The sequence below is a fragment of the Pseudoliparis swirei genome, chromosome 4 (genome assembly GCF_029220125.1).
Source record: "Pseudoliparis swirei isolate HS2019 ecotype Mariana Trench chromosome 4, NWPU_hadal_v1, whole genome shotgun sequence".
NCBI classification, from domain to species: Eukaryota; Metazoa; Chordata; class Actinopteri; order Perciformes; family Liparidae; genus Pseudoliparis; species Pseudoliparis swirei.
In genome coordinates this window covers 10,596,946-10,622,739 of record NC_079391.1, presented here as the reverse complement: position 1 = coordinate 10,622,739, position 25,794 = coordinate 10,596,946, and the positions used below count along the sequence as shown (strand labels likewise).

Below are 25,794 nucleotides of genomic sequence, written 5' to 3'. Positions count from 1 at the left end.
GACCCTAAAGGTAACAGGAGGTTAATGCTGCAGTCCAAAAAAAGTTCTGACACTTTACGTGTCTGTTCTCTCATTGGCCGCTGCCAATCAGCGGTTGTCTCAGGTATTTAAGCTCCGCCCTTGAGTGGCTACCGGCTCCTCTGTGGTTCCTCAGCATCCAGGGCGTAGTCTGGCTTTTCAGCAGCCACACTTCTCACCTCTTCGGGCAACCCGGTACACCGAAGCGTTTTTTCTTTCGTAATCTTCATCCAGCCGGTCCTCCCACGGGAGAGCACATTCTGCTGCTCCGTGTGTGTGACCACAACATGAGGCCTGGCCTCGGCGCCCGGCTCACTGCTTCCTGTGGGGTTATCAGATGCCTGTACTTAGCTGGGCTGTCGTACGTCTGGTTCAAACTGCCGTCGGTGTGGCTGTTAATTCCCCCAACGCACAAAACCGATTCAGATGTTATTTAATGTGCTTTGCCTTTTTGTTGTCGTTTCTTTAAAAACTGAAAACATTTACACCACATTCATTCCCCTATTCCTGTTTATTGTGTGCTTGCTCTGTCCAGGTTATACAGTCTCTTCTCCCGGGTTTCAGTTTCACACGAAATGACCCCCGTCTCTCTTCTGTTGCCCCCTCTCAGGTGAGCTGTGACTGCCCTCCCCCCCCTACTTTGTCTCTCCGTGCACCTGCATGCGCCGTGGGCAGCCCCGGCTCGTTGGAGAGACGCTGTGCTCAGAGACTGCGCCGCACTCGGAGAAGCCATGGCTCCTGGCCCTCCGTGTCCCTCTGTAGGCCGCAGGCTCCGGCTGCTGGAGTGGCTCCTCTGGCCTCTGTTGGTCTTGCTGGTTTCTGGGCTGCAACCGGCACTGGGTCAGAAGGTCTACACCAACACATGGGCTGTGCACATACCTGGAGGTCAGGAGGAGGCTCAACTCGTCGCCAGTAAACATGGGTTCATCAATTACGGACACGTAAGTAATCCCATATTTTTCTCTTCTGCGTTTGTTATGTATTTTAGAAAGCACTCGAGGTGATACGCGCCACATTACATTTTGATGATGCAAACACAGGACGCATCGGCTTCCTCCATAAAAAGAGGTTGGCTGCTTTTGGACACAATGTGCATAATATCTGACTTTGTGTTATTATATCCCATCAATGGCCAAATGTGCTATTATTTATTCATTTAATTGTAGTTTCCTGTTGGCTCGGATCATAATACAGTAGTTGGTTGCAGTGAAATCCGATATTCATCCTATTGTGTGACCGTAATGTTTGATGTAATCACCAGGTACTAAACATCTTGTCAGTTCCTCGTTGCCATAAAACAGATCTTTTACAGCTTATTCAGTTTGTAGCTTTGTTTTCGTGGCACTATTGCAAGAAGTGCCGTTGTTCTGATGCTCTGATCAAACAAACATGTCACAATGGATTTTTCCCATTTGGGTTGTTTGCTTGTTAGTGGTTATGACAATAGTCCAAAGCTCCAACTACATGTCAAACTGGGAACAGATTCAAAGACTACTGAAGCCTAAAAGGCTACTAGACAAATCTGTGTTTTGTTTGTTTTATGTATCTATGAGGGTCACACACACACACACACACAGACACACGTGTTGATATTGTAAATATACATTACTTTTTTACATATTTACATACTTTTTATATTAGAGACTGTTAGTCTGATTTTTTTTAAACTTAAAAAAAAAAAATCTTAATAAAAAGGGAGTATAGATTTATCTCACTGCTTGAGTAAATTTAAAACGTAGCCATGTGCTGTAGTATAGGGAAAAAGGAGGATGAGATGTATTCGAACTGTTGACCGGTGAATCCTCATCTAATTGTGAGGCCAGTGAAGATTCACCCCACTGGTGGCCAACATAGATATTTAAATGCGCAGAGGGAGTTTTTAGGCGAGTCTTTGAGATGAACTTCCTTTGAGGCGTGGGCGAACACTAAAATCTGGATGACTGGATTGTAAAATCACCCTCTCAAACTAACTAGCCAAGTTATCCTTTTACATCGTCATGTCCTCTCCTGAAAAAAAACTGTCATGCTACATTTAACATATTTTGTTTGCCATAAATGTAGTCTTTGTCTGAAGTACTATTGTACCATTACATTTGTGGGGGGTGCTTTAGGCTGTAACATTACAGCTGAACTGTGTATTTTATATATGTGACCACAACAGTTTGGGATCATCTGTTCCCCACTTGTTTTTGGAGGAAATGGATCAGCAGTAGAACTGTATTTGCAGATTGCACAGTATACATTTTATATTTACAGGCTTCATTACAATAAGTGTGACAATCCACTAAATGGTGTTTTTTTGTTCGATATATATATACACTACCGTTCAAAAGTTTGGGGTCACCCAGACAATTTTGTGTCTTCCATGAAAAATCACACTTTTATTTATCAAATTAATATAAAATGTAGTCAAGACATTGACAAGGTTAGAAATAATGATTAATATTTGAAGTATTCATTTTGTTCTTCAAACTTCAAGCTCAAAGGAAGGCCAGTTATAGCTTATATCACCAGCATAACTGTTTTCAGCTGTGCTAACATAATTGCACAAGGGTTTTCTAATCAGATATTAGTCTTCTAAGGCGATTAGCAAACACAATGTACCATTAGAACACTGGAGTGATAGTTGATGGAAATAGGCCTCTATACACCTATGGAGATATTTCATTAGAAACCAGACGTTTCCACCTAGAATAGTCATTTACCACATTAACAATGTATAGTGTGTATTTTTGATTAATTTAATGTTATCTTTTTTGAAAAAACAGTGCTTTTCTTTGAAAAATAAAGACATTTCTAAGTGACCCCAAACTTTTGAACGGTAGTATATATATATACACACACTCTGCACTTTTCCGTGTTCTGCTTTGCACCATATGTTCTGACTGATCATGACCAGGAATGTTCTTTGTGCTATGAATCACAGCACACAGACTTATGAGTAATCCTACACACTTAAATCCTTAAACTTTGTATTGCCTGTGGACAGTGAGGACTCCAGACACTTGCAATTACACCCGTGTACTTGCAGAACGACGTGCTCGAGATGAGAAGCAGTGTGGTTTGGCCAGTCTCGGCAAGTTGCTTAAAACCATTTAATGATATTTTCAGGGGTGGAAAGTGGGCGAATGTTTCTGACCAGCGCTAGTTTGACGAGCTCGTCTTGATCCAGCGTTTGAGATGTGACTGTCGATAAAGTTAGCTGGATAAATGATGAGTAAATCCTTTAACTTTTTCAAATGCGAATCATTGACTCAAGTAAAAACACATTTTCCACGGTTTTACTCAAAGCAGTGATACTACTGATGAAACCTGCTTCACAAGTTACATCCCTGAACTAGTGGTATTTTTGTGCGGGTTAAAATGAGCCCAGTTTCAAACCACTACATTGCCAATGAAACTGACCTAAAATGAACCATAGAAACCACCTTGTGCTGCCAAGGCACCCAATCTTTTTTTAAATAATTGCGTAATTTATTAATCCGTCTCATAGTATGTTCTGTTATTGTTGTACTGTAGTGCTTAATGAAGCACTGTATTGGTAACATTGGGTGATTTGTAATAACTTCCTCAGGGACCACGGAGTGAACTTAGCTGACTGCCACAATTACATCAAGGTGGAAACTAAATTGCAAGTGTCTGTGCACCGTTCCTTGTAAATAAATACAATATGTTCACAGAGGACATGTGTTCTAATGTGTTGGAGGTGCGTGGGCAAGTTATTCCTCTTCTTGAGGGTTCTGTGGCGTAGAAAAAAAAAAACTTGGATTAGAAATAAAGTGCATCCGTTTAGAAAAAGTGTGACATTTAAAGTTCCACTTATTCGTTGGTAAATTGACCGGCAGAAGAATAATTGGCAACGATTTTTATAATCGATAAGAGTAACTATTCTGAATGCATTTTCTCAAATGTCAATGTTTTGTGATGTTCTTTTTTTAATCCTCAGTTATGAAGACATTCGGTGATGTCACCTTGGGCTTTGGGAAACCGATGAGCATTCGCTACCATTTTCTTACATTGTAAACCAAACGATTAATTGATTCTTTTATAAAATACTGAGAACAAAATCAATTGTTCTTTGCGGCCCTAATTAAGTGGACTTTTTTAGACTTTGGGAGGATTTCTGTTGGACACGTGCAGTTTCCGAATCGGCGACATGACCCGGCCACGATGGACCTCCAGACTAAATGACATGAAAGCGTCACATCTGTTGGTCCCTCGGCGTGTTATTGATACGTTCTCTCTGCTCATTAACTCTGAGGTACAACAATAAATAATGCGCTCGACTGCATTCCAGCACGTCACTGCTCGCTGATTTAAATGGATTCTTCAAGGCTAGGAACAAACAAATCTGTTCTGGTTGTTTGAATGTTTCTTTGTGAGCGGCGTGGCCCGGGCGTGGCGTGTGCAGGTGGTGGAGTTAGCCGGGAGGATCAAAGACTGCAGCTGGGCCGGTTTTACAGCTTTGGTGGCTGTTGTTGTTATCCACCGTCACACGTCACACATCGCACTGACATGCGTACCTCTGTGCGTTTGTGTGTGTGTTATCACCTAATGCTTCTAACTGCTGAATACATTTTTACTGCCATGTGATATGTGTCTTATCTGCTTAAATTATACTAAGGATTCTTTTTATTCTAGATTAATTGTTTTGTTTGTAAAACATCAGTCTTCAACAATGACAATCAAAACCCCAATGGTAGTACATTTTATTATTATGACAATGAAAGGTAGTAAATCCTCATATTATAGCTTGAAAAGGGACCTGATATTGAATTATCTCAAGAGTTGACATCTTATATCTTTGTCAATGGACTAATTGTTTCAGCCATTTATTTTTACAATTTTAATGAATTTATTTAAGTTAACTCTTTACTATCATTACTTTAATTCAGTATAATTCTTCTTCTGTATTTTAAGTAGATTGTTGTGGGAAGTGCCCTTGTGATTCCAATGTTACAATGATGGCTGTTTGGGAAAAGAACCATGTGAGCTGATTGGTTGAACAGTATAAAGATGCCTTTGGCTCCTCCCCCTCAGACACAGGCCACATCAAGCTTTCTGTTGCCGCCGCTTGGCTCGAGTTTCCTTTTTTAATTGGGCGAATTATAAAAGTATTCAATCATTTTGTCTGTTTTCAATGAGGTTATCTGTGACCTGAAAGTTGTTGACTGGATACTTTTCTTTTTTAAAGTTTAGGAAGACATCTTTTGGCAGATGTGACGCATCTGTCCATCTGTTGATGCTTCTTATTCACGGTTGGTTTGGTGTGTCACGGCCAAAACAAAAAGTCCCTTGAAGTCTCTTCCTTTTTCCCCTTCTTCTGTCACCACTCATCCATCAAGGCCAGCGAGCCACTGACAGTGGGGTTGGTCGTCTGTCAGAGAGGAAACTTTAAAGCAAAAATCTTTGACGGCAGCAAATCCTGTAAAAGCCTGATGCACCGACTGTCTCAGTAGAGTTACACCCCCCTCTGTGCACCATCCCGTACTTCGTTGTCACAGGGCTTTAGAGCCCCTCCCTTTTCTCTCTCTCTTCGCAATAGGTGACGCCAGTAAAGAATCTCAATTTGAATGCACTTGAAACTAGAATGGGCACTCGGTAGAGCGCATACCTTCGCATATCACAAGATTGGGCATTGAATTTTGAACATTTTGGCATTAGTTGCATGCCAATTGGATAAAAATTGATCGTGCTATGCTAAAAAGAAGATGTTGACCTTTCCATGACCTTTGACCCGATTGATCCCAAAATCTAATCAAATGGTCCCCGGATAATAACCAATCATCCCACCAAATTTTATGCGATCCAAGAAGATGTTGACCTTTTCTTGACCTTGACCTTTGACCCGATCAATCCCAAAATCGAATCAAATGGTCCCCGGATAATAACCAATCATCCCACCAAATTTCATGCGATTCGGTTTAAAACTTTTTTTGTTATGCGAATAACACTCATACAAATAAATAAATACACGGCGATCAAAACATAACCTTCCGCATTTTCAATGCAAAGCTAATGAACTGGGGCGATCTGTTTTAAATGGGATGCCGGGACCAAGCGCTCTGCAAATGGATTACACTTCTCGTTTCTATACTTCCACATTATAGGACCATTTTAGAACAAGGGGAATAATTAAGACTAAGATAAAGTAATAAAAATAAGAAAAGGCTGAGTCAGACTATGGTAAATGGGTGTTAACTGCCAGCTTGCATCTCTGGGTGGTTATTTTACATTTTAAAGACCTTTTCTTGCCCGCATCATCAGGCTTGCGCTGCAGTTTCTTCAGGCACGGCTCACATTTGGGTGCTACGTCTGGTTCAATTGCGCCTCCATGCCGCCACTATTAAATAAATAGTGAAATGGGATTAGAAGGACTGTTATTGGTAGTACAGAGTGATTCGATAAGGAGGACTGACTCGAGTTAAACACATCTTTTATGAATCATTATCGTGCAGTTTGTGAAATGGATCAAACCGCCACGGGATCAAAAGGGTCGAATTGAAAATATATACAGGTTGGTTTTCGGTGCAACAACCAAAGCGGCACTTTTGTTATTTGATCTGTTCAGCTCGACTGCTGGTTTCACCGCTAGATTCTTTTTTGTGTTTTTTAGGTCCGCCGTGTTTTAAAACATTGTGCCTCTCCGTCTGTGGCCTCAGGCTGTTGCCATCTCGTCCGTCTTGTATGCAGCTCATGATGGTTGCCTCACTGATGATGAGTCTGAACATTTAACTTGCTCTTTGCAATGTTGCCAGACTACTTCCTGGCCTTACCTTGTGTTGAGCAACGTAATGCCTTTGCATTCATTGTATAAATCTGGTTTAAAAAAAGAAAAGTAACCGACGCCATTACCGTCTTATTTCTGTTGACGCCAAGCTTCGAAATCACAATGAAAACAACTATAACATTGTGCTTGAGTTTGTTTTTTAACATCATTAATTTATGTCTACCTGCACCGAGCATGCGCCATGAGGAAGTGTTCTGTTAAGAGGTGTCAAGGACACCATTTTCAAAGAAAGTCTTTTTGTTTCCTGCTTCCTCCTCCTGGCCGATGAAACAAGTTGCTTTTGTTCACTCGTAAACAAAATGCTGTTGCATTTACGTGACACTGCTTAGAGGATACAACGCAAATCATCTTCTTTTCCTTTTAGAAGCTTTCTTTGATCATTCTAAACCAGAGGTGGAATAAAAAATGTGAATGTAATAAGTAATCTATTACTACTCTCACTTCAAAGTGAAAAGTGTCACTTCTCAGAAGCGTGTCACTTCCCTTATTGTGAGCCGTGGTTTCTGTTACGGCCGTTGGATAAAAGCGTCTCGTACTGAGAGGCCGACTGCCTTCACAGCTCGTTCAGCTGGTGCTCCGCATGTGAGGGAGGATTGTGCTCGGCATACTGTGCCCCCACTGTACTCCCTGGCACCATCTTGGCCTATTTCCCCCCTCCTGTCTGAAGTGGTTAGCCCCGTTTTTATGAAGATTATTAATATTCTGTTCGGCACAAGATTAAAGAAGGAGCAAACGAGACGGATATTATGCGGGTTCCGATGAAGGACATGAAATGACACTTTCCTCGCATCTGTACGTTGCGTCACAGCGCTGCACTTAAGGAAACCTCTATAAAAATATACATAAAAGTCTCTTTAATCTAGCCCACGATGGAAAGAAGAAGAAAAAGGTGGAGGGTTGAAGTTCTAATCTCTTCCTCCAACAGTTGATTAGGTTTCCCATATATTTTTTTGCAGACCACTTTTAATGAAAAGTAATTTCCCCATAGGACATGACAAAATCCAGTACTGCAATATTTATTTTTTTACCAAGTGTCTTAATATCGACATCATGAGACATTTGCGTGTGACTTTTTTTGTGCTTTTTAAATCCGAGTTGCATACAAGAAACCTGTGAAATAATTGTCCCTGAAATGTCATTATAGTGAAACACTATTAATTTGAACAGGCTATAACAGTCGGTGTGCTATTGTGCTTCACCCCCCCCCCCCCCCCCCAAAAAAACATTTCAAGCAATATTTCTTTAAATATATATCTAAAATCCGAGACATTTGCGGAGTTCTTTGACTGTCAGTTTTTAGTTTTTCCTGACAGTTTGTCTTTCTTGAGGAAACATTACCTTCCTGATTCTTGTTGTTCTGAGTTTATACTCATGGTTGAATACACTTATTGTAAGTCACTTTGGATAATAGCATCTTTAAATTAAAAAAGAAGAAGATATGTAATGTTCTCAGAAATCACAGCTGGTGTTATTCTTTCATTGATCTGTGTCACACTTTGCACAATATTTGTTGTAAAATGATTTCAGAAGTTACACCCCATTGGCGTAATGTCTAGATTTGGTTTATTAATTTGTGTTGTTGGCATTAAAAAGTTCCAGTAATTTTATATGTAGTCTGCGCAGCAAGGCTGAGGCATGTTTTGTTGACTTAAAACAATTCATCCGTGTTAAATGAAACTGGTTGACTTGTTTTAAAGTGTTGGAACTGAAAGTAATCTCTTTGTAAATTGAACAAATGGTTGTTTAATCCCTGTTGTCTCTACTCTGCTATGACGTTGTTGCTTCCTATCTGGCCTGGAAACAAAGGGTAGATGTTGAAGATCTCTACCGGGGAGAGTTTCATCTGTAAACTGCAACAACTCCTCAATTTAGAGGCTCTGCTAAACCGATGGTCCTGCTATGCCTCATGAATTAGGTTATTTTTCACCGTTCTCACATATGAAACTTCATTGCAAAGTACAACCAGACTGTATTTGAACACATCAGAGATGAGAAGCTGAAGGTATGAAGTCCATAATTGCACTTTGGAGAAGTAAAGCAATTAACTGCAGGGAAAAAAATACTGGTTGAAGCAAGTTGCTGGAAACTCTTGTGATGAGATCTGATGGCCGGGAGATGAACGTAGAAGAAGCTGCCTGCTGAGTCCTGACATGAGCTGCTTTGCATGAGTTTTACAATCCCACAAAGGTGTTTCCTCTTTTGTTGTGCTGCATTGCCACCATGTCACACCTGCCGAGCAGCGAGACTCGACGCCTTCATAAAAGACTTGTCTTTGCTTCTCAACCGAAGTTTCGACCCCTAACAAGATGCTCTCATCCGGCTTCCAACTGTACCAAAGTGTGAAATTTAACTTTGGAATATGTCACAAAAACTGAATTATTTGCGGTTTTTCCCCTCCAGAAGCTGCATTGAGGTAAACGATAAGGTCCCTCAGCAAAAGCAAGCAATCCGCTTAATACGCCCACATGAAAAATGAAAATAGCCTTTTTGGATTTAATTATTATTGAGAGGGTTCTTGCTTATTTATGGCAGCTTATATTTGCGGTACTTCATGCTCCGAGGGAGATACAAAAAGATGATGTTTACGATATTCTAATGTGAACACAAAAAGAGCCATTAACTGGGAAAGCACAGCCCATTTAATAAATGAGACACATGGTGGACAGATGATTTAAAGTCAGCTGATGGAGCGAACATCACTAAATCACCATTAATATGACAAATGTCTTTTCATCGCTACACTTCCTTTATTGACACAGTACGTCTCCTGGCCAACCGTAGACATTTTTGCAATATTAATTTATTGCTGATTCTGTCCTATCACACATGATATGTAGTGTAAATATCCCTCTAGAAACGGCATCACCGTTTCTATTCATCCAAGAGATGTTACTATACCCAGAGGGCCTTTTGAAGGGTCCTTAAGTCAAACACGCCAGCTATATAGATTGCCACATCTAAATATTTGATTATGCTTGAGCATGTTTTGTAAGCTGGTTTACTTTCAATACATTCATTAATCTTTAAAGCGCCCCTCAGTGTGCTGTGGTTCTGGCCTACTTTAGCCAGCTGATGGCTCCAACGGAGTGAGAGCCACTGTTGCACGTCCCTGTGGACACTGGGTTGCAGTCAGGACGACTCTGCACGCACACACTCAGAATAGTTGCATGCGGGCCTTTGTTTGGTGCTGACTCATATCGAGAATGGACTTTTTATCCAGGGAGGGGTGGTTTCTCAACCCGCTCTGGTTACCATCAGCACCGCGGCTCATCTCTGCCTTTGGTCCCTGTGTTGATGTCCATACGAGAGGCTCCCTCTTTAGTCCAGGCTCCGGCCCGCTCTCACTAAGCAGACCCACATCTCACGTGGGCTCAGTGCCAGCTGCTTTTCTTCGGAAGTTAATAAACTGCAGATATTGACTCCTATTGTTTGCTCTACTGGAGACTTCTGTATCCAAGGACTTTGGAGCTGCTGTATTGGGAAACTCTTTATCACTCGTAAACAAGGAACATGTAAATGAAAACAAGAACCTTGTGAAACCTCTCTGCAAACTTATGCCAGTGGCTCGCAGCTCATGATGCAACCATGGAAACGGTGCTGACGGTGTTTACCTGCCGGGGAACCAGAGGGTGGGTTTTACCGGACGGTGAGGTCTGTTGGGACGGCGTTATCGTCTGTAAACGCCTTATGAGAGCAGCGCCAAGCGGGCCGCGAGCCAACCAGTGGGGCACGCTCACATGCACAAGAAGAGCGTGTTTTGTCAACAAAGCACAGAAGCTCTGGTTACACAACTCACAAGCCCCCACAATGAAGTCACAAGGGAGCGTGACTTCATTCATGTGATTAATCTACTCTATCTTTACGTAGATGATAGGTGTCTTTATTCATTATTTGAATAATGTATAGAAAACCTTTTAATTACATTAAAAAAACCGTCATTGCATTTCAGAAATCCAATAGCTACTCAAGGTGAACCTTATTTTCCTCCATATATTACACAAGGCACTGCGGTATTTACACGGTCGTGGTATTCGCAGGGAACCTTGGTCATGACTGGCATCGCATCCACCGCTTTTTGTTTCAGCTTCATAAATTAGCCACACTCTCCAGTCGGATGTTCTTTCTTTTGTGACATGCTCAGCTCAAATTGCTCTAAAATAAGATAATGGGACTGGTCCTGAAAGAAATCTATGAGTGTGTCAATGTGATTCAGTGGCAGCAAGCTTTGTAAAAATGTAGCTAAAAGAGGAATAAAGACTGAGCTGTGAACTTCTGTCTTTCTGTCATCCATCCGTTGCAGTTTCTTGGAGTCACGCCTACACACTTCACACTGCAAAACAATGCTCTGGTTCAGAGAATTGTCTTCGCTCTATTTTTATCCACCTTTTTTAACTGTTATTTTTGGGCATATCATTGTTGTTTCTGGATTTGAGGGGAAAAGCTACCACTATGATCTTGTGCCCAAATATGATGCAATCTGTTGAACCCTTCAGATGTTATGATCTCATGGATTTCTGGCCTATTTTTAAGACGCATGCGGGTAGCGGACTTGTGTAGTTTTTAGTTAGTGTACACTACCGTTCAAAAGTTTGGGGTCACTTAGAAATGTCTTTATTTTTCAAAGAAAAGCACTGTTTTTTCAATAAAGATAACATTAATCAAAAATACACTTGATACATTGTTAATGTGGTAAATGACTATTCTAGGTGGAAACGTCTGGTTTCTAATGAAATATCTCCATAGGTGTATAGAGGCCCATTTCCAGCAACGATCACTCCAGTGTTCTAATGGTACATTGTGTTTGCTAATCGCCTTAGAAGACTAATGTCTGATTAGAAAACCCTTGTGCAATTATGTTAGCACAGCTGAAAACAGTTATGCTGGTGATATAAGCTATAACTGGCCTTCCTTTGAGCTTGAAGTTTGTAGAACAAAATTAATACTTCAAATATTAATCATTATTTCTAACCTGGTCAATGTCTTGACAATATGTTCTATGAAATGTTCAATTCATTTGATAAATAAAAGTGAGTTTTCATGGAAGACACGAAATTGTCTGGATGACCCCAAACTTTTGAACGGTAGTGTATGTGTGGACACTGTATCTCTATAGCATATATTCTGCTTGACGCCCAACAGACAGGATAACGGTATCCGACTGAAAACATTTGTTCTCTCATCCGTTTGTCAGTATTTTAATTACAGCTCAACTACATGACATTTTGTTCATCTTTTTAGATTAAGTTAATAATGAAAAGGCCACTGCAGAAGGTCAAATCAGTAATTGTCCTAAAAGTGCCACACGGCGATATAACTAAAGGCCAACATCATCCTGAGAGGACAAAAGCGGCGCATGAACCGGTGTTACTGGAGACATCCTGAGGCAAAAACCTCACCCTGTAGAGAAAGATGGGGCGGGGGGGGAAACAACAAGCTGGTCAGCAGGAGGCCGTCCCCCAGCCTCGGGCAAAGGAGTGAACACCCATATTGCCAGGGGTCCTGGGAACTGCAGCAGCAAAGGGCCCAGCAGCACTCAGTCATTACCGCGCTCTCCCACCGAGGCGCGATGGGGGCTGGGATGGAGCAGAACCACACACGGGTCACGGGCTGTAACGAGAGCCAGATGTTCGGAGGAGACGTGAAAGTACATGAGCACGCATCTCTCTGGCTTTTATTCGGTATGAGCGTGCGCGCATGTACGCACACGCTCACACGGAGCAGGTTGAGGTATTTGAAGAATGTCGGCACTGAAATGGAAAGAAATACCCTTTTTTTTTCTCACCTTTTTTTTTTTTTTGAGACGTATGTAATAAGAATTGTGTTTAGAATAATAGCACAATAGGCTTTTGATCATATTTCTGCTCTTAAAAACCCCCTACTGGAAGCCAAAAAAAGTATTTTTACATAAACACTTCAACCGAACAAGCAACCTTGTGGGTTAAGAATCTACTTATTAAATGTATTATGCCTGTGTAGCTTACACACATGAACTGCAGTCGTCAAGTATAGTTGAGCTGAAACGTAAAAGATTCATTGTTTCAAATTAGACAACATAATTGCATATCGGGATATATGAATTAATCACAACATAATTCCATTGAAATACAATAATTTTTTATTATTGTCCGGCCATACATTTGGATTGGCTTGCCGAAGAGTATTGTAAAGTAACAACTTCTAAAATAAGGTTAAACCTTTTAACGTAAGGTCATGAATGTGATGGCGGGACGAGGAGTCTCACTCTGGGTGAGGAAATGAACACATCGCTTTACAGACAGGAATTCGATTCATGGGGCCATTAAACAATGAACCATCTGCTCAAGTGGCCACGTGGTAACAGTCTGGTCATGCTGCAGCTTCCTCAAGGGAATGTGTCATTGTTGCCCAACACCAGGATGTTTGGTAAACGAATTGACACCGCATTTAAAAGGTTAGTCCGTCATGGGCTCTCATTAAGTTTAATAAAAAGCACCTCAGGTCAGCAGGAATGTGAGTCCAGTGGCCCGCGTGAGTTAAATTGTTGGCTTGGGATCAGGTTTCTGATCTGCCCGTGGATGGAGGTGCTTTGTGGCTCGTATCTCATGTCATGGAGCACGAGGACAGGGCAGGGTGCTCCTGTCTGCAACCCCGTGTTGACCATCTGCTGGCACACTCAGGAGGAGGAACGGCTTTGATCAGCCTTCTGCCAATGACAATGAGGTGAACATTAAAGTTGGCATGATGGAGGATTCGGTGTGGGAGGAAAGCAGCGTTTGGCTGGAGGCTTTTTTGTCTCTTTGTTTTTTGACTGCTGCAAGGGTTTTGTTTCCTCTTGTAACGAGAGTCCTGCTAAGTTGTAACAGATCGTCGGTGTTTGGTTGTGCTGCAGTGTAGCAGAGATGCTGGGTTTAAGATCAGGTGTCCTTATCACTTCTAGAGGTAGTTTCTCTACACATGGCATGGAAAACAGGTTTCTATGCCAGAGGGTTTTTTGGCTTTTGTGTTGCTGGAGGATTACATGGTGAATGATAAACACAATAACATTGTGATGTACAAACACACTTGCAGTACATTGTGTGCGCCTTGCAGTCCACTTTAATCAAAGTACTGTTTGGCAGTAAGAATATCAAACAAACTCCTATCCTTTGCTCTCTCTTTCTCTCTCTTTCTTATTTGTTAATACATATATATTTGCTTTTTTATTAAAAAAATGTATTTTGCAGTGCTTTTGTTTCCTCCTCGCAGCATTGCACTCTGAGTCGGTGCTTCTTTGTTTTTAAATGTTTCCAGGAATATTTGGGTAACCTGCCAACTTTGCAGAAATGTTTCCTCAATCTGCTCGTGGTATTTCTATTTTGATATCCTTTTGAGAAGGGAGTTTTGTTCTTGCAGGATGTTATATCATCTGTTTTTAATTTATTGTTGTCAGTCAGGTCTGTCTGTGTTCTTCAGTTTCTATGAACGTCTTTAAAGTTGGGCAGTTTGAGTTTGACATTTGAGCAACACACGCACACACGTCTTTCTAGTTCATCTATCCATGTTGCAAAGGAAGTGGAATTTATCATGTCTGTGGACAGTATCTGTAGATGCGTGTGTGTTCATGAATATTTTATTGCTGAAGTAAGCTCTGCAACAATGAGTTACAGTTTCTCCAGGCATCATCAGATGTTGAAAAATTGAATCCCAGGTGCTTGCTATTGAAGACGGGGCTCATCTTCTTTATAGTGTGTGTGTGTGTGTGTGTGATGATTTTGCTGACTGAAGCTAGGCTGACTGAATTGGATTCCTTATGCAGTCGATCTTTAACTGAGGGTTTGTTGTTTCTGGGTTATTGGATTGGGAATGATACAGTAGTCTATTTTGGAGATATATATATCTCTATCAAAATACGGTTAGATCCATATTGCAACGATGAGGAAGGTTCTAGGGGTGATGAGGACTAGTTTATATATTTATTTTTGGCAAATCTATCGTGATTCAACTATAGATTTCAATCATTTCATGATTGACTTGAATTGTCTTTTTTCTTTTCTTACAATTGATCTATGAAATGTCACAAAATGGTGAGAAATTGCCTTTAAAATCCAAGGTGACATCTTCAAATTGCTTTTTTTCAGACCGACAGACCAAAAGCCAAAGAACTGATACATTAGAAAGCCCATATTAGTATTTTGTCTTATAGACTGAATCACTTGCATTCGTAATCGATTATCAACGGGCCCCCTAATGCCTTTATACCTCCTTGAGCCGAGTGTGATTTCATTGACTTATGGACGGTGTTCTTACTTCCAGACCGGATGCCTCTTTTCCATTAGGCTTCATTAATTTACGTTCGTCTGGATATTTCTACCCATTTTCTTTCGTAAAAGTTGGCTTTAATGCTCTGTTTTTCAATTGCAGAGTCCATAACTTATGATCCAAATAAATGTCATCGTAAACATGCGATGTACTAGAGCTGATGTTGAAATTGGCTCAGGACTGAACTGGGCTCCCCCAACTCGCCATAATTAACACGATATACAGGAAAAGCAACTGCACAGGAAACTGAAGAGGTTTTGCTTTGTGAGGAGTGCCCATCGTTTTGGATGCGTTTCTCTGAAGGCTGCTTCGGTTCAGGGAATGTTCCCCATGTTTTGGACGGGATGCTGTGGTGGCGATGGCTGGTGAGCCTCAGTGACTCGCTCTCATTCCCAGGGCTTGAGTCCAGATGTACACTGCTGTGGCACAGTGGAGATTCTCCAGCTCCCGGTTTTCCCTGAGTCTACTGCTACCATTCGTTGACTTTCCAATACACAAAGTACACCAGGGGAACTGCAATTATGGTGCTTTGCAAAGCGCTGAGTCCTGTGCTGACTTGAGCTTTCAGGGAGCTTTTCCAACAAGTGGCTTCAAGTGTCTGGTCCACAGAAACCAGCCAGCCTCCCACTGCTTCCCAGACCTATAATATAGCTGTTTATGAAAGAATCTCTCTCGCTCTCCCCCAACACACACACACACACACACAACACTGCTCGGGACCTTTTATTATCCTTATTTTGGTACCAGGTCGGCATGTTTGTCTATTTTGGGACTGTTCTCCATTTTATTTGTCCCAACTTAAAAACAACTCTCAGACTGGTGTTTGCGTGGTGTTTTGAAATGCATAACACAATGCATGTTTCCTGTAACCTCATTCCACTTTTGTACTTTTACGGCGAAAAGCACATTTTTATCCCAAAACGGATGAATAGAGAAATTCTTAAAATTCATTATAAATATCTGAAAGATGAAAGTGTTACAAATGTGGCTTAAAATTCAGAAGGATCCTCAACAGAGATGTTGAGACTGTCCACAGGACAGCGTATCGTGTTGATATTGTCAGTCTCTAGGAAATGGTCGCGGCTGGCCTTCCTGTCATTGTCCCAGCCAGCAGCCACCAAGCAGCAGCTGAGGTTAGAGCAACCAAATTATGAATCCAGCAGTTTTGGCAGTCTGTAAACTTCAGACTGGACTCTTTACGAGAAGAGAATGCTCCCCGAGGTAGAGCAGTGTGACCTGAAATGCCACAGACACACATACACGCGCACACACACACACACACACACACACACACACACACACACACACACAGAGTACTGGACGTGCCAGTGTAATCAGTTGGTTGACATGTTCTTCTTTGGTTTCAAAATAATATATTTTGAGTCAACAAGGAATGGCTTCATATTTTTCCAAATCCCTTTTATTGTTTTTATCGTGGATAATCTTTGTCATGCGTCACTATGGCCAGTGGTGGAATGTAACTACGTACATTTACTCTATTACTGAAATACAAATTTGACATGCATGTACTTAACTTAAAAATGTCCATTTCATTATACATTTACTACATTTCAAAAGGAAATATTGTACTTTTGAATCCACTACACGTATCTGGCAGCTGTAGTTACTATAGTTTCTTTACACATTTAAATATGAAATACAAAACCTATGAATAACTTTTAAGATGTGATGCTTTGCCATACATGTAACTTCCTAGTAGGGCTGGACATTGTGGCCAAAATCTTCTATCTCAATATAAGTCATTTCATATCTCAATATAGCATATTTTACAGCAATTCAATAAATCCCAAATCTTCATTTCATAAACAAATGATAAAGCCTATTTTTGTTTACTCTTTTTGTTAAATAAATTCTTGACTAATGAACAGTACAAAGTATTTTATTAAAATCATTAGTTCAAAATGTTCTGATTTTCTGTGAAATGTAAATCACTGTGTGTAACAATAATTGTATATATGATTTAATTACAATATCATTCTATTGTGAGATGATTTCTTATCATATTGCATTGTCGCCCTTCTTCTTCGTAGTATAGTTGGTACGTATGATAACATTTGAGCTTATATTGTTTGTCTGATTCATTAGATGGTAAATTATCAAACAATAAATGAACGGATGTTTTGATGACTGACAATTGTTTCGTGGCATATTCTAGGAGTTTACTTGATGCCACCAAACCCTGTGAGCTAATGACGATGATAATTGTGTCGAATGCCGTGCACCAACGGGTTGAGGGAAGTTAACAGCAGAGATCTACTCAGGCGAGCTAAGTGGAAACAGCTGTGTGGGTGGTCCATGGGTGTGGAAGGACTTGAACAGGAACCCTGCTAGAGATGCCGACTGCGTGTGTTTTGATTCATAGTGCAGTGTCAGATGTCACCTGTTATCTCCAGCGCAATGCGGGACACATGTGTTGTGTGTGTGATCAGGCCCCGTTGTGTTAATTACACCCCCCACAGTCACCCAGTTCACGGGATCTTTGACTGTGTGATGTAGAGCGATGGTGATTGCATCCGGAATAACTTTTACATCGCCTGGTCTCATTGCTGAATGCGAGCCGACTGCTTTCGTTGTGTTTACAGCCCGTCAGTCATCAGAATAACAATGTGTGTGTGTGTGTGTTCTGCTTCAATTTGAATAGCTTTGGACTGGAGCGGTGCATTTGTGTTGTGATGTAATTGCACAGTTGGGGCAGCTGATCTTCAGAGTTGTATCTGCCCGTCTCCACATTGTGTCGACGCTTGTGATCTTAGCTCCCTTTGGGGAAAAAAATCAAGTATCCGCATGATGATGGCGCCGTGAGGTCACAGCCAGTACCCAGTCATTGTGTTATGCTTGGCGGTGTTTTCACTCCGCCTGCTGCGAGTGAGATTGAGGAGAATGTGGAGCTGGAGAACAACTGGCTGGATATCTGCTCGCTCCGACAGCGTGGAGCACATCGTGTTTCAAAGGACCCGTCCAGCAGTACAGGTGTTTCTGCCGTGCCGTGGCCATCTTGAGTGTCCCATTTTAGACCTGTGCCAGACTCACTTGAGGCGTGTCTCATTGTGTTATTGCAAGTTTATTGTTGTCCCTTTTCAAGGTGCGTTTGACACAATGAATCAAAGAACATGAGCACAGAGAGGATGATGTTACCGGCAGTTTATCTACTTTTTATGACAACTTCAGTTTCTCCAAAACAGCCGGGCACCAAAGCTTGTTGCAGTGAAATGTCCACCAACAAGACGATCTCACAACAGTAGACGGGTACGCACTTAGCACATTGAAGTTTTGACATTTGAGCGATCTGGATACTGGGGTCATAATTGCTTTTTGTAATTTGTCTTGCATCCACAGCTCTCCACTCTCACCTGAACTGTGTTCATCCCGGACTTCCTTGTGATGTATTTTGTGCCAGAATCACGCATAATATGCAAGGCAGCACGCTGCTTAATGACCACGCAGTACTTCCCACTGTCTGGAACGAATGTATGATGGATCTGGTTTGCTTGTCGGACCCAGCCCAGCTTTCTTTGACGGGAAGCTGTAATAATGGCGTCCATGTCGCATGAATGCAATGTGCCTCGACCGAGGCTGTGACTTCTCATTCTCGTAATGTAGATGAGTGCCGAGTTGTTGTGCCCGGTGCTGCTGTCTGTTATGAATAATTCGGTGTCGTAAACTGCATTCAACACATCTCCCCCCCCCCCCCCCCCCCCGATTGCTGAATTATTTGGTTGGAAGAGCTCAATTGTTCATTGTGCAGAGGGAAAGGAAATTCCGAATACATTTTGGTGACCGACTCACCCAGATAAATTAAATCATCAATTTCAGATAAGAAGGAACAACGCGCTGCGGTACGTACAGCAGCAGCTGGACCCAGTTTTCTTGCAACTACGATGTTGATTTGCTCTCATAGGATAGAGAAAGATGGAGTAAATAAACTGTGATGACTCATTGAAAAGCCCAATGCTAATTCTCTGAAATGGACTCCCTGCGTTCAGCTAATTTCAGCTCCACCTAATTGCTGTTGGCAGTATTTTCTCTCGGCTTCATTGAGAGTAAAAGATTACCAGACTGATTTAATGTCGGCTCATTATTCTAAGGGGTTTACCATGCAGCCTTGATTCAAGATGTGAACACAAACTGTTTCCTAACTCATCTGTTTCAGTGCTGCATCCATTCAGTTTGACATTGTGTCTCACTAAAGTGCTTCCTTGATGCCTTACACTTAGGATGAGTGTCCTTGCTTCCCAATGAAACACAGTTCTCTTCAAATTGAGCCGTGTGTGTGTGTGTGTGTGTGTGTGTGTGTGTGTGGGTGTGTGGCAATATGGGTTTAAGGTGCTTCGCCTGTAACGCCGATTTTATAGGCGACTGAATGCCTGTTTACTGGCACTGATCAGTTGTGATGCAGTTAAATCATGAGGACCTTTAATGTGGGTGCACAGCGAAACATTTTAACCTCTACCACGTGGAAAGCGGTTGTGCCTTTTTTTAATTTGTATTCAACGATGACCATTTGTCTCATTGTGCTGGTCACATTTTGGAGACTACCCTCAAACTAGGGCACACCAGTTATGAGAAAGTATTATAAAAAAACAACAACCTTGATTTCACAACGTACACTACCGTTCAAAAGTTTGAGGTCACTTAGAAATGTCTTTATTTTTCAAAGAAAAGCACTGTTTTTTCAATAAAGATAACATTAATAAAAAATACACACTATACATTGTTAATGTGGTAAATGACTATTCTAGGTGGAAACGTCTGGTTTCTAATGAAATATCTCCAGAGGTGTATAGAGGCCTATTTCCATCAACTATCACTCCAGTGTTCTAATGGTACATTGTGTTTGCTAATCGCCTTAGAAGACTAATATCTGATTAGAAAACCCTTGTGCAATTATGTTAGCACAGCTGAAAACAGTTATGCTGGTGATATAAGCTATACAACTGGCCTTCCTTTGAGCTTGAAGTTTGAAGAACAAAATTAATACTTCAAATATGAATCATTATTTCTAACCTTGACAATGTCTTGACTATATTTTCTATTCAATTTTCAATTCATTTGATGAATAAAAGTGAGTTTTCATGGAAGACACGAAATTGTCTGGATGACCCCAAACTTTTGAACGGTAGTGTATGTACGCGTGTTGGCTTATTTCAGTACATTTTTGTGTGAGCAGTGGCCGGCGGTGTTTTCAATAACATCAATTTCTCGCCTATTGCTGCATGTTTAACTGTGAAATTGATGTTGGGACAGATTTGAGAAGGACAACGGTAGTGAGAGTAGTGGCCTAAAAGGTGCCAGGTACTCATTATTGTTTATAAGTCACCATTAAGTCTGGGGAGGAAGCGGCAGGAGGATTTTATCCAAATAAGCACTTTGCGATAACATTGTAGCTCCAGCTTGTAGTCCTTCCTCAAGCAAGACAATAGCAGTGCAGATAAGTAATGACTGATGACCCAGCTGGTCATTCAGCCAGAATGACGCGCTCAACATTTTTTCCATAATCGCCAAGTTGAGGTGCGCTAAGAACAACATACCAAATCAGTTCTGTCTGCTTAGTGTCTTGTTGTAAACCCTGAAATAATACAGAGTTGAAGTATTTCACAAACCACCCATTTTATTGTTGTTTGCTTAAAAAAAACAAAAAACCTCTGACCCTCCTACCACATTGTCAAACCTGAACAACGGATCACCACGGAAACCGTAGTAAGAAACGGTTTTGCAGAGCTTCCCCTCTTCCATCCGTGCGGTGGATCTTGTTTTGTGATCCATTCTTCTTTCACCCCACTTCACCTTCAGCGCCGAGAGGAGGAGTACAATGAGTCGGAGGCTTTTCGTCGAGCGAGGGGGATCACGGGCTGCGATGTGAGGCGCCTCGGGGCGTTGGCAGCAGGAGGACGAGGTTGTGGCTCAATTTCATGTTCAGCGGGGACATGTTGGAATAAGCAAAGCAGCAATGATGAGAATAATGCATATATTTCCAGAGCGTGAAAAGATGACGGATATAAATCCTGATCCTGCTCAATTTGATCATTTTTTCTTTTTCTACCCATCAGAAATGCCGAATTAGATACATTCACAAAACTCGGAAATACATTTCTTTCTTTAGCGAAGGAATTTTTCATTAAAAGGGAATGTCTTTCACCTACCAATATGGGACCATTATGTCCTCTTCCCATTTTTCTCAAAGTCAGACTAAAAAATGCTGCACCTTCGGGAGACCCTCATGACAGTCCATTAAATTGAAGTGCAAAAGGATTTGCTACCTGTGGTGGCTGCGGAGAGAAAAGTGCATTGTCCTCTGTGGAGGGAAACGACAGTGATGGAACTGTTTAAGATGGAGAGTTGTTGGGAAACTACGAGAGTGCAGCTTCCATCCTCAGAGGCCCTGTGGTCCTCCGTTGTGGTCAGAAGAGCCCGTTTGGTATTTCTGTCCAGCAGCATTGCCCGAGGTGTAAAGGGGGCAGATATAAATAGATGCCAGAGTTAAATCTTATGAGCTCCTGTCCCACTGGCAATCACCTTTTTATGTGTGTGTGTGTAACAGTTTTATTAATTATATGGTATTTTTGAAAAGAAGACTTACAGTTTCATTGCATGTTTCCTTCTGCTCTTTGACTTTGAAGTTCCCAAGTTATTTTTTACCAGCTTCAACACTCTGTAAACTTCATTGAAAAAGCTTCAGATTCAGCTGTCAAGGACACTTTCTTAACTGGACTCAAACATCTCCTCTCACCTCACCGCTTGAAACCGGTCATGCGATCATCTTTTTAAAAAGTTAAATAGAAATCAGGTGATGAGACCAAAAAAATTTAAATCAGCCTAATCATTTAATTCAGTGCTGTAATCGCCGGCTGTGCTCCTACTCCTCCCTCTGTATTCACTGCTCATGCCTATTCATCAGTGCACATTAATTCTGTCCAACCCAGGATTTTATGCAGCGTGCTTTCATGTCTACTTGTATAACAGCAGGAGGCCTGCGGGCCGAGAAGCAGTTGAAATGGCGATGAATTCCTGGTAACTCCGTTCTCCCTTTCCGTCACTTTACTCTTGTACGGCATGAAGCACACATACGTAACATTAAGGCAAACCTAGCCCCTGGAAAAAGTGTCATAGATGTTCCGTGCTTAAGTAACGATTACACTTTTTTAAATTAAAGTGTTAGCATCTTCCACATTCAACTGTTCCTTTTTTAAATATATGCACCAAAAGTTTAGAATTGAAAACATGTTCATCTGTGCTGTTTGTTGTGCAAGTTTAATTGTTTGACGTTTCCTCACCATATGGTTGCCAGGCAACCAATGAAAGCGCGTAGGTAGCGTAAGCACGGTGTCTAGAAATAATCCGACACGTAACCTTCTGACACCTTCTGGATTCAACAGTGCAGATATAAAGGGTGCGTCCGTAAATAATCACACCGACCACAGAGCGCCCTTATTCAGGGCGCCTCACACTCGTAGTTTTCTAACCTATTTTCCATAAGCATGTTGTTACACTCTCAGGCCTCATCATTGGCGTCCATCGCTTTTTTGGATCTCTTTTAAGCCATTTTAGCAGATTTATTTTATATTTTTTACCATAAAGTGAGAATTGGGAATTTTGTGGATTTAGAATTGCAAAAACCGAGGTAATAATTGAATTAGCACACATGGTTTTAACTAAATTAACCCATGAGTGTTAATTGCTTATCCCTATCTTTAAAGAATACAAGTGTTTCTTTTAATTTAGATGCTGGACATTTTTAGTCGACTGTTTTAGTACAGATTCAAAGCACAGATTAGATTTAGAAATCCCTCATGGTGTCTGAGGCAATCATACAGTTTCCACTCAGTGATGGAACTGCATCCCTGGTGACCGAAACCGGCTTCCTTCCTGCCCCACTCCAATTTCCTTCATCTTAGTTCAGCTGTCTCTCCTTCACACATGCATGCACACACACATACACACACACACACACACACACACACACACTGGGGTAACTAGCGACGGTTGCAGTTGAATTCCTCCACGAATGAGGGTGAGCTCATCAAGGCATCAGACGTTACCGTCTTTCAGAGAGTGTAGCAGACTTTTAGAGATACTCGTATCAAACTAGAAAACTAAATGAATACATTGGCTCCAACCGGGTTATGCAAGCTTGACGGAAGGAGGCTCCATGTTGGCAAAGGAAAATCTGTCATATTGAAAATATCAGAAATAAATTGAGTTTCATGGGTACCCACGAGTCTCCTCTTTTTGCCCATTTTATGCTAAGCCCATGAAGGTCATGGGATTCTAACAAATGGTTTCTGCTTTCTGAGGTTTTCAACTTGCATAATTTTGGTATTGTAAAGTTGAGACTCCTGTGAGCTCAATTGTGTTGGAGTGTGATGATGGTGTTAGTCACCATAGTAACCATTGCATTGAAGTGTGATCTTTTTCTTAATCTTGACGCTACTGTCTAAAATGACCTGTTGTGCTTTAGCAGAATCGCAAAAATATCCAAATGTCAAAAGTTTTTTATACCAAACCACATCATTGATTTAAAAAAAAATAGTTTCTCCAGCTCTTGGAGTATTAATGTGGTGTTTTTTAAATATAATTTTTTGTGAATTATCAACTGGTAAAAGATTATTCAATCTTGCACCAAAATGCTGCAACAACTTATGAGACAAGTGAGCATATGGGAATGGCCATCATACATTTCTATAACACTTTTACACATTCACAATTCATTGCAATAAATGGATGAATTCTTATTTAGAATTACTATTACTATTATTTCTGATTTATGAATCGAACAACTTGACCCACAGTACAGAGCTGCATCTCATTAATAAATCTTCTGGTTTCCAGCTTTTCGATGATATGAAGCCGCTGCTGAACGAGATCCTAACTAGACAAACATGGCTCTGTGCTACAGAGGCTTGGAGTGAAAAAGGTTAATACTCTTAGAAATTGGGCTTTTGAATCTGATAAGAACATTTTAAAATCTCAATAAATTTGCAGCAGAACATAATCTCTGCTGCTCTAAACGCTGTAAAGAGTTATTCAAGAAAATGTATTTAATGATTTCAAAGAAATTGATGCATGTTACTGAAAAGCGACTTAGTGTTAAGTCCTCATAGTAATTGTATGATCCATTTTGTTAATTTTATTTCTAATACTATTTATTATTATCTCAGTTTGGTTAAGTTAAATTGAAAAAAAATTAAATATTTCAGTGTCAGAGTTGGTTTACTTAACATTTGTCCAGCTTGAATTTTGCTCTATTAATTAAGGTTGAACGTTTGAATGCATCGCCTCTCTTTTTAAGATGAGTTGGACTATCTGTCTTTCTCTGATCAGTTTCAGCCTGGAGACTTTTTTTCTACTGAAGGACATTGGATCAGTGCGGTGGGGTTTCAAAGTGTGCAGCGGCCTGGGACGTCATTACAGAAAAATAAATTCCAAAGTTTTAAATATTAATGAAAATAAAATGTTGCTTGGAGAGCTATGAATAAAGATACAATAGCACTACTGCTTCCAAATTAATGAGAGAAAAGCCAGCTGTAGCACAAACATGTATGAGCTGTATCTTTGTGAGGAAGAGTATTTCTTTTACTTCACTAATGAAAACTGTTCATCAAAACCTTCCAGATCCAAGAGGCACTTGTGTGTGAACACTTGAGTTGCAGCTTTTTCAGAGGGAACGTGAGGAATATCAAGACCGGCAGACTCATTTTTTGAAAGCCACAGTTACAGTTGAAAGCTAAAAACCCTTTTACAAAGTCACTGGTCTTATTGAGCTTTGTACATTATCGCTGATGACTTGATTCTTCCTTGATTGATGGATGTCAACTATACTGGATGAAGCTGTTGACTTGATGGCTGCCTTTGATCTTCTCACAGTTCTGCCAGAAGACGTGCACATTTTATTTGAAATAGTTCAGGGTCATAGAAAGTCCATGAGATGAATTACACCACGGTCGAACTACAAGCATCTTTGTGAATCTCTTTGTTATGTTGCATTAAAGCTACTGAGAATGATTCAGTCTTTTGAAAATGTGATTCAAGCAGAGCAATATCCCACGAGAGCTGTAGCCCTCCAGACTCTTGCCGTATATTGAAATGTAGAGGAGTTCAATGTAAACGTGTAATATAACCGTGTATGGGTATGTGCACATTTACTGTATTTGTTCAGGGAGTCCGTATAGCCCCTTTCACACAGACGCAGCAATACTGCAGAAAAGAAGATCTGCCTTTTACACTGAACCAAATTCAGCTTCATAATGCCGGCCCAGAGTGCCCCTCCAGACCGCACGCCTCCATCACGGGAACGTAAGCGGCGTTACATTTAAAACAACGGTGTCGCCGTTCTGCCGTGTCGGCGGTGACACAACTGTCCCCTCGTTCTGCCGCTGGACCTCCACTAAGACCAACAAGACGGGGGAATATAACGGTGCTGCCTTGATTTGGCTGTGGGAAAGGGGAGAGCTTCTTTGTGTGTGTGTGTGGTGGTTTGTTTCAAGGAATTCCTTGAAAAAGAGATGGTTTCTCTCAAAGAGTTGAGATGTTTACAACTTCACTCTGACCACCGTTGGCTGAGGTTATTTAAAAAAACCTCTCAGACTGAGGTCAGAAAGCCTTCCACTGCTCTACTATCTGATCGTGGCTCCGCTCATGATTGATTCTTTGAGATGACATCTGACTCCAACCCGAGGCTAAAGTTCACATCA

The 25,794-nt window shown here is 41.1% G+C and overlaps 1 protein-coding gene across 3 annotated transcripts in view; it reads left to right on the top strand.

Moving 5' to 3' along the window:
- The window catches only part of furina (furin (paired basic amino acid cleaving enzyme) a), a 70,403-nt gene that overhangs the window by 5,233 nt on the left and 39,376 nt on the right, over positions 1-25,794 (top strand). For all 3 annotated transcript variants that reach the window (XM_056412894.1, XM_056412895.1, XM_056412896.1), the window contains exon 2: positions 629-959. In XM_056412894.1, the coding sequence (XP_056268869.1) occupies positions 750-959 (210 nt within the window). In that variant the 5' untranslated portion in view covers positions 629-749. The remainder of the gene's footprint in view (positions 1-628; positions 960-25,794) is intronic.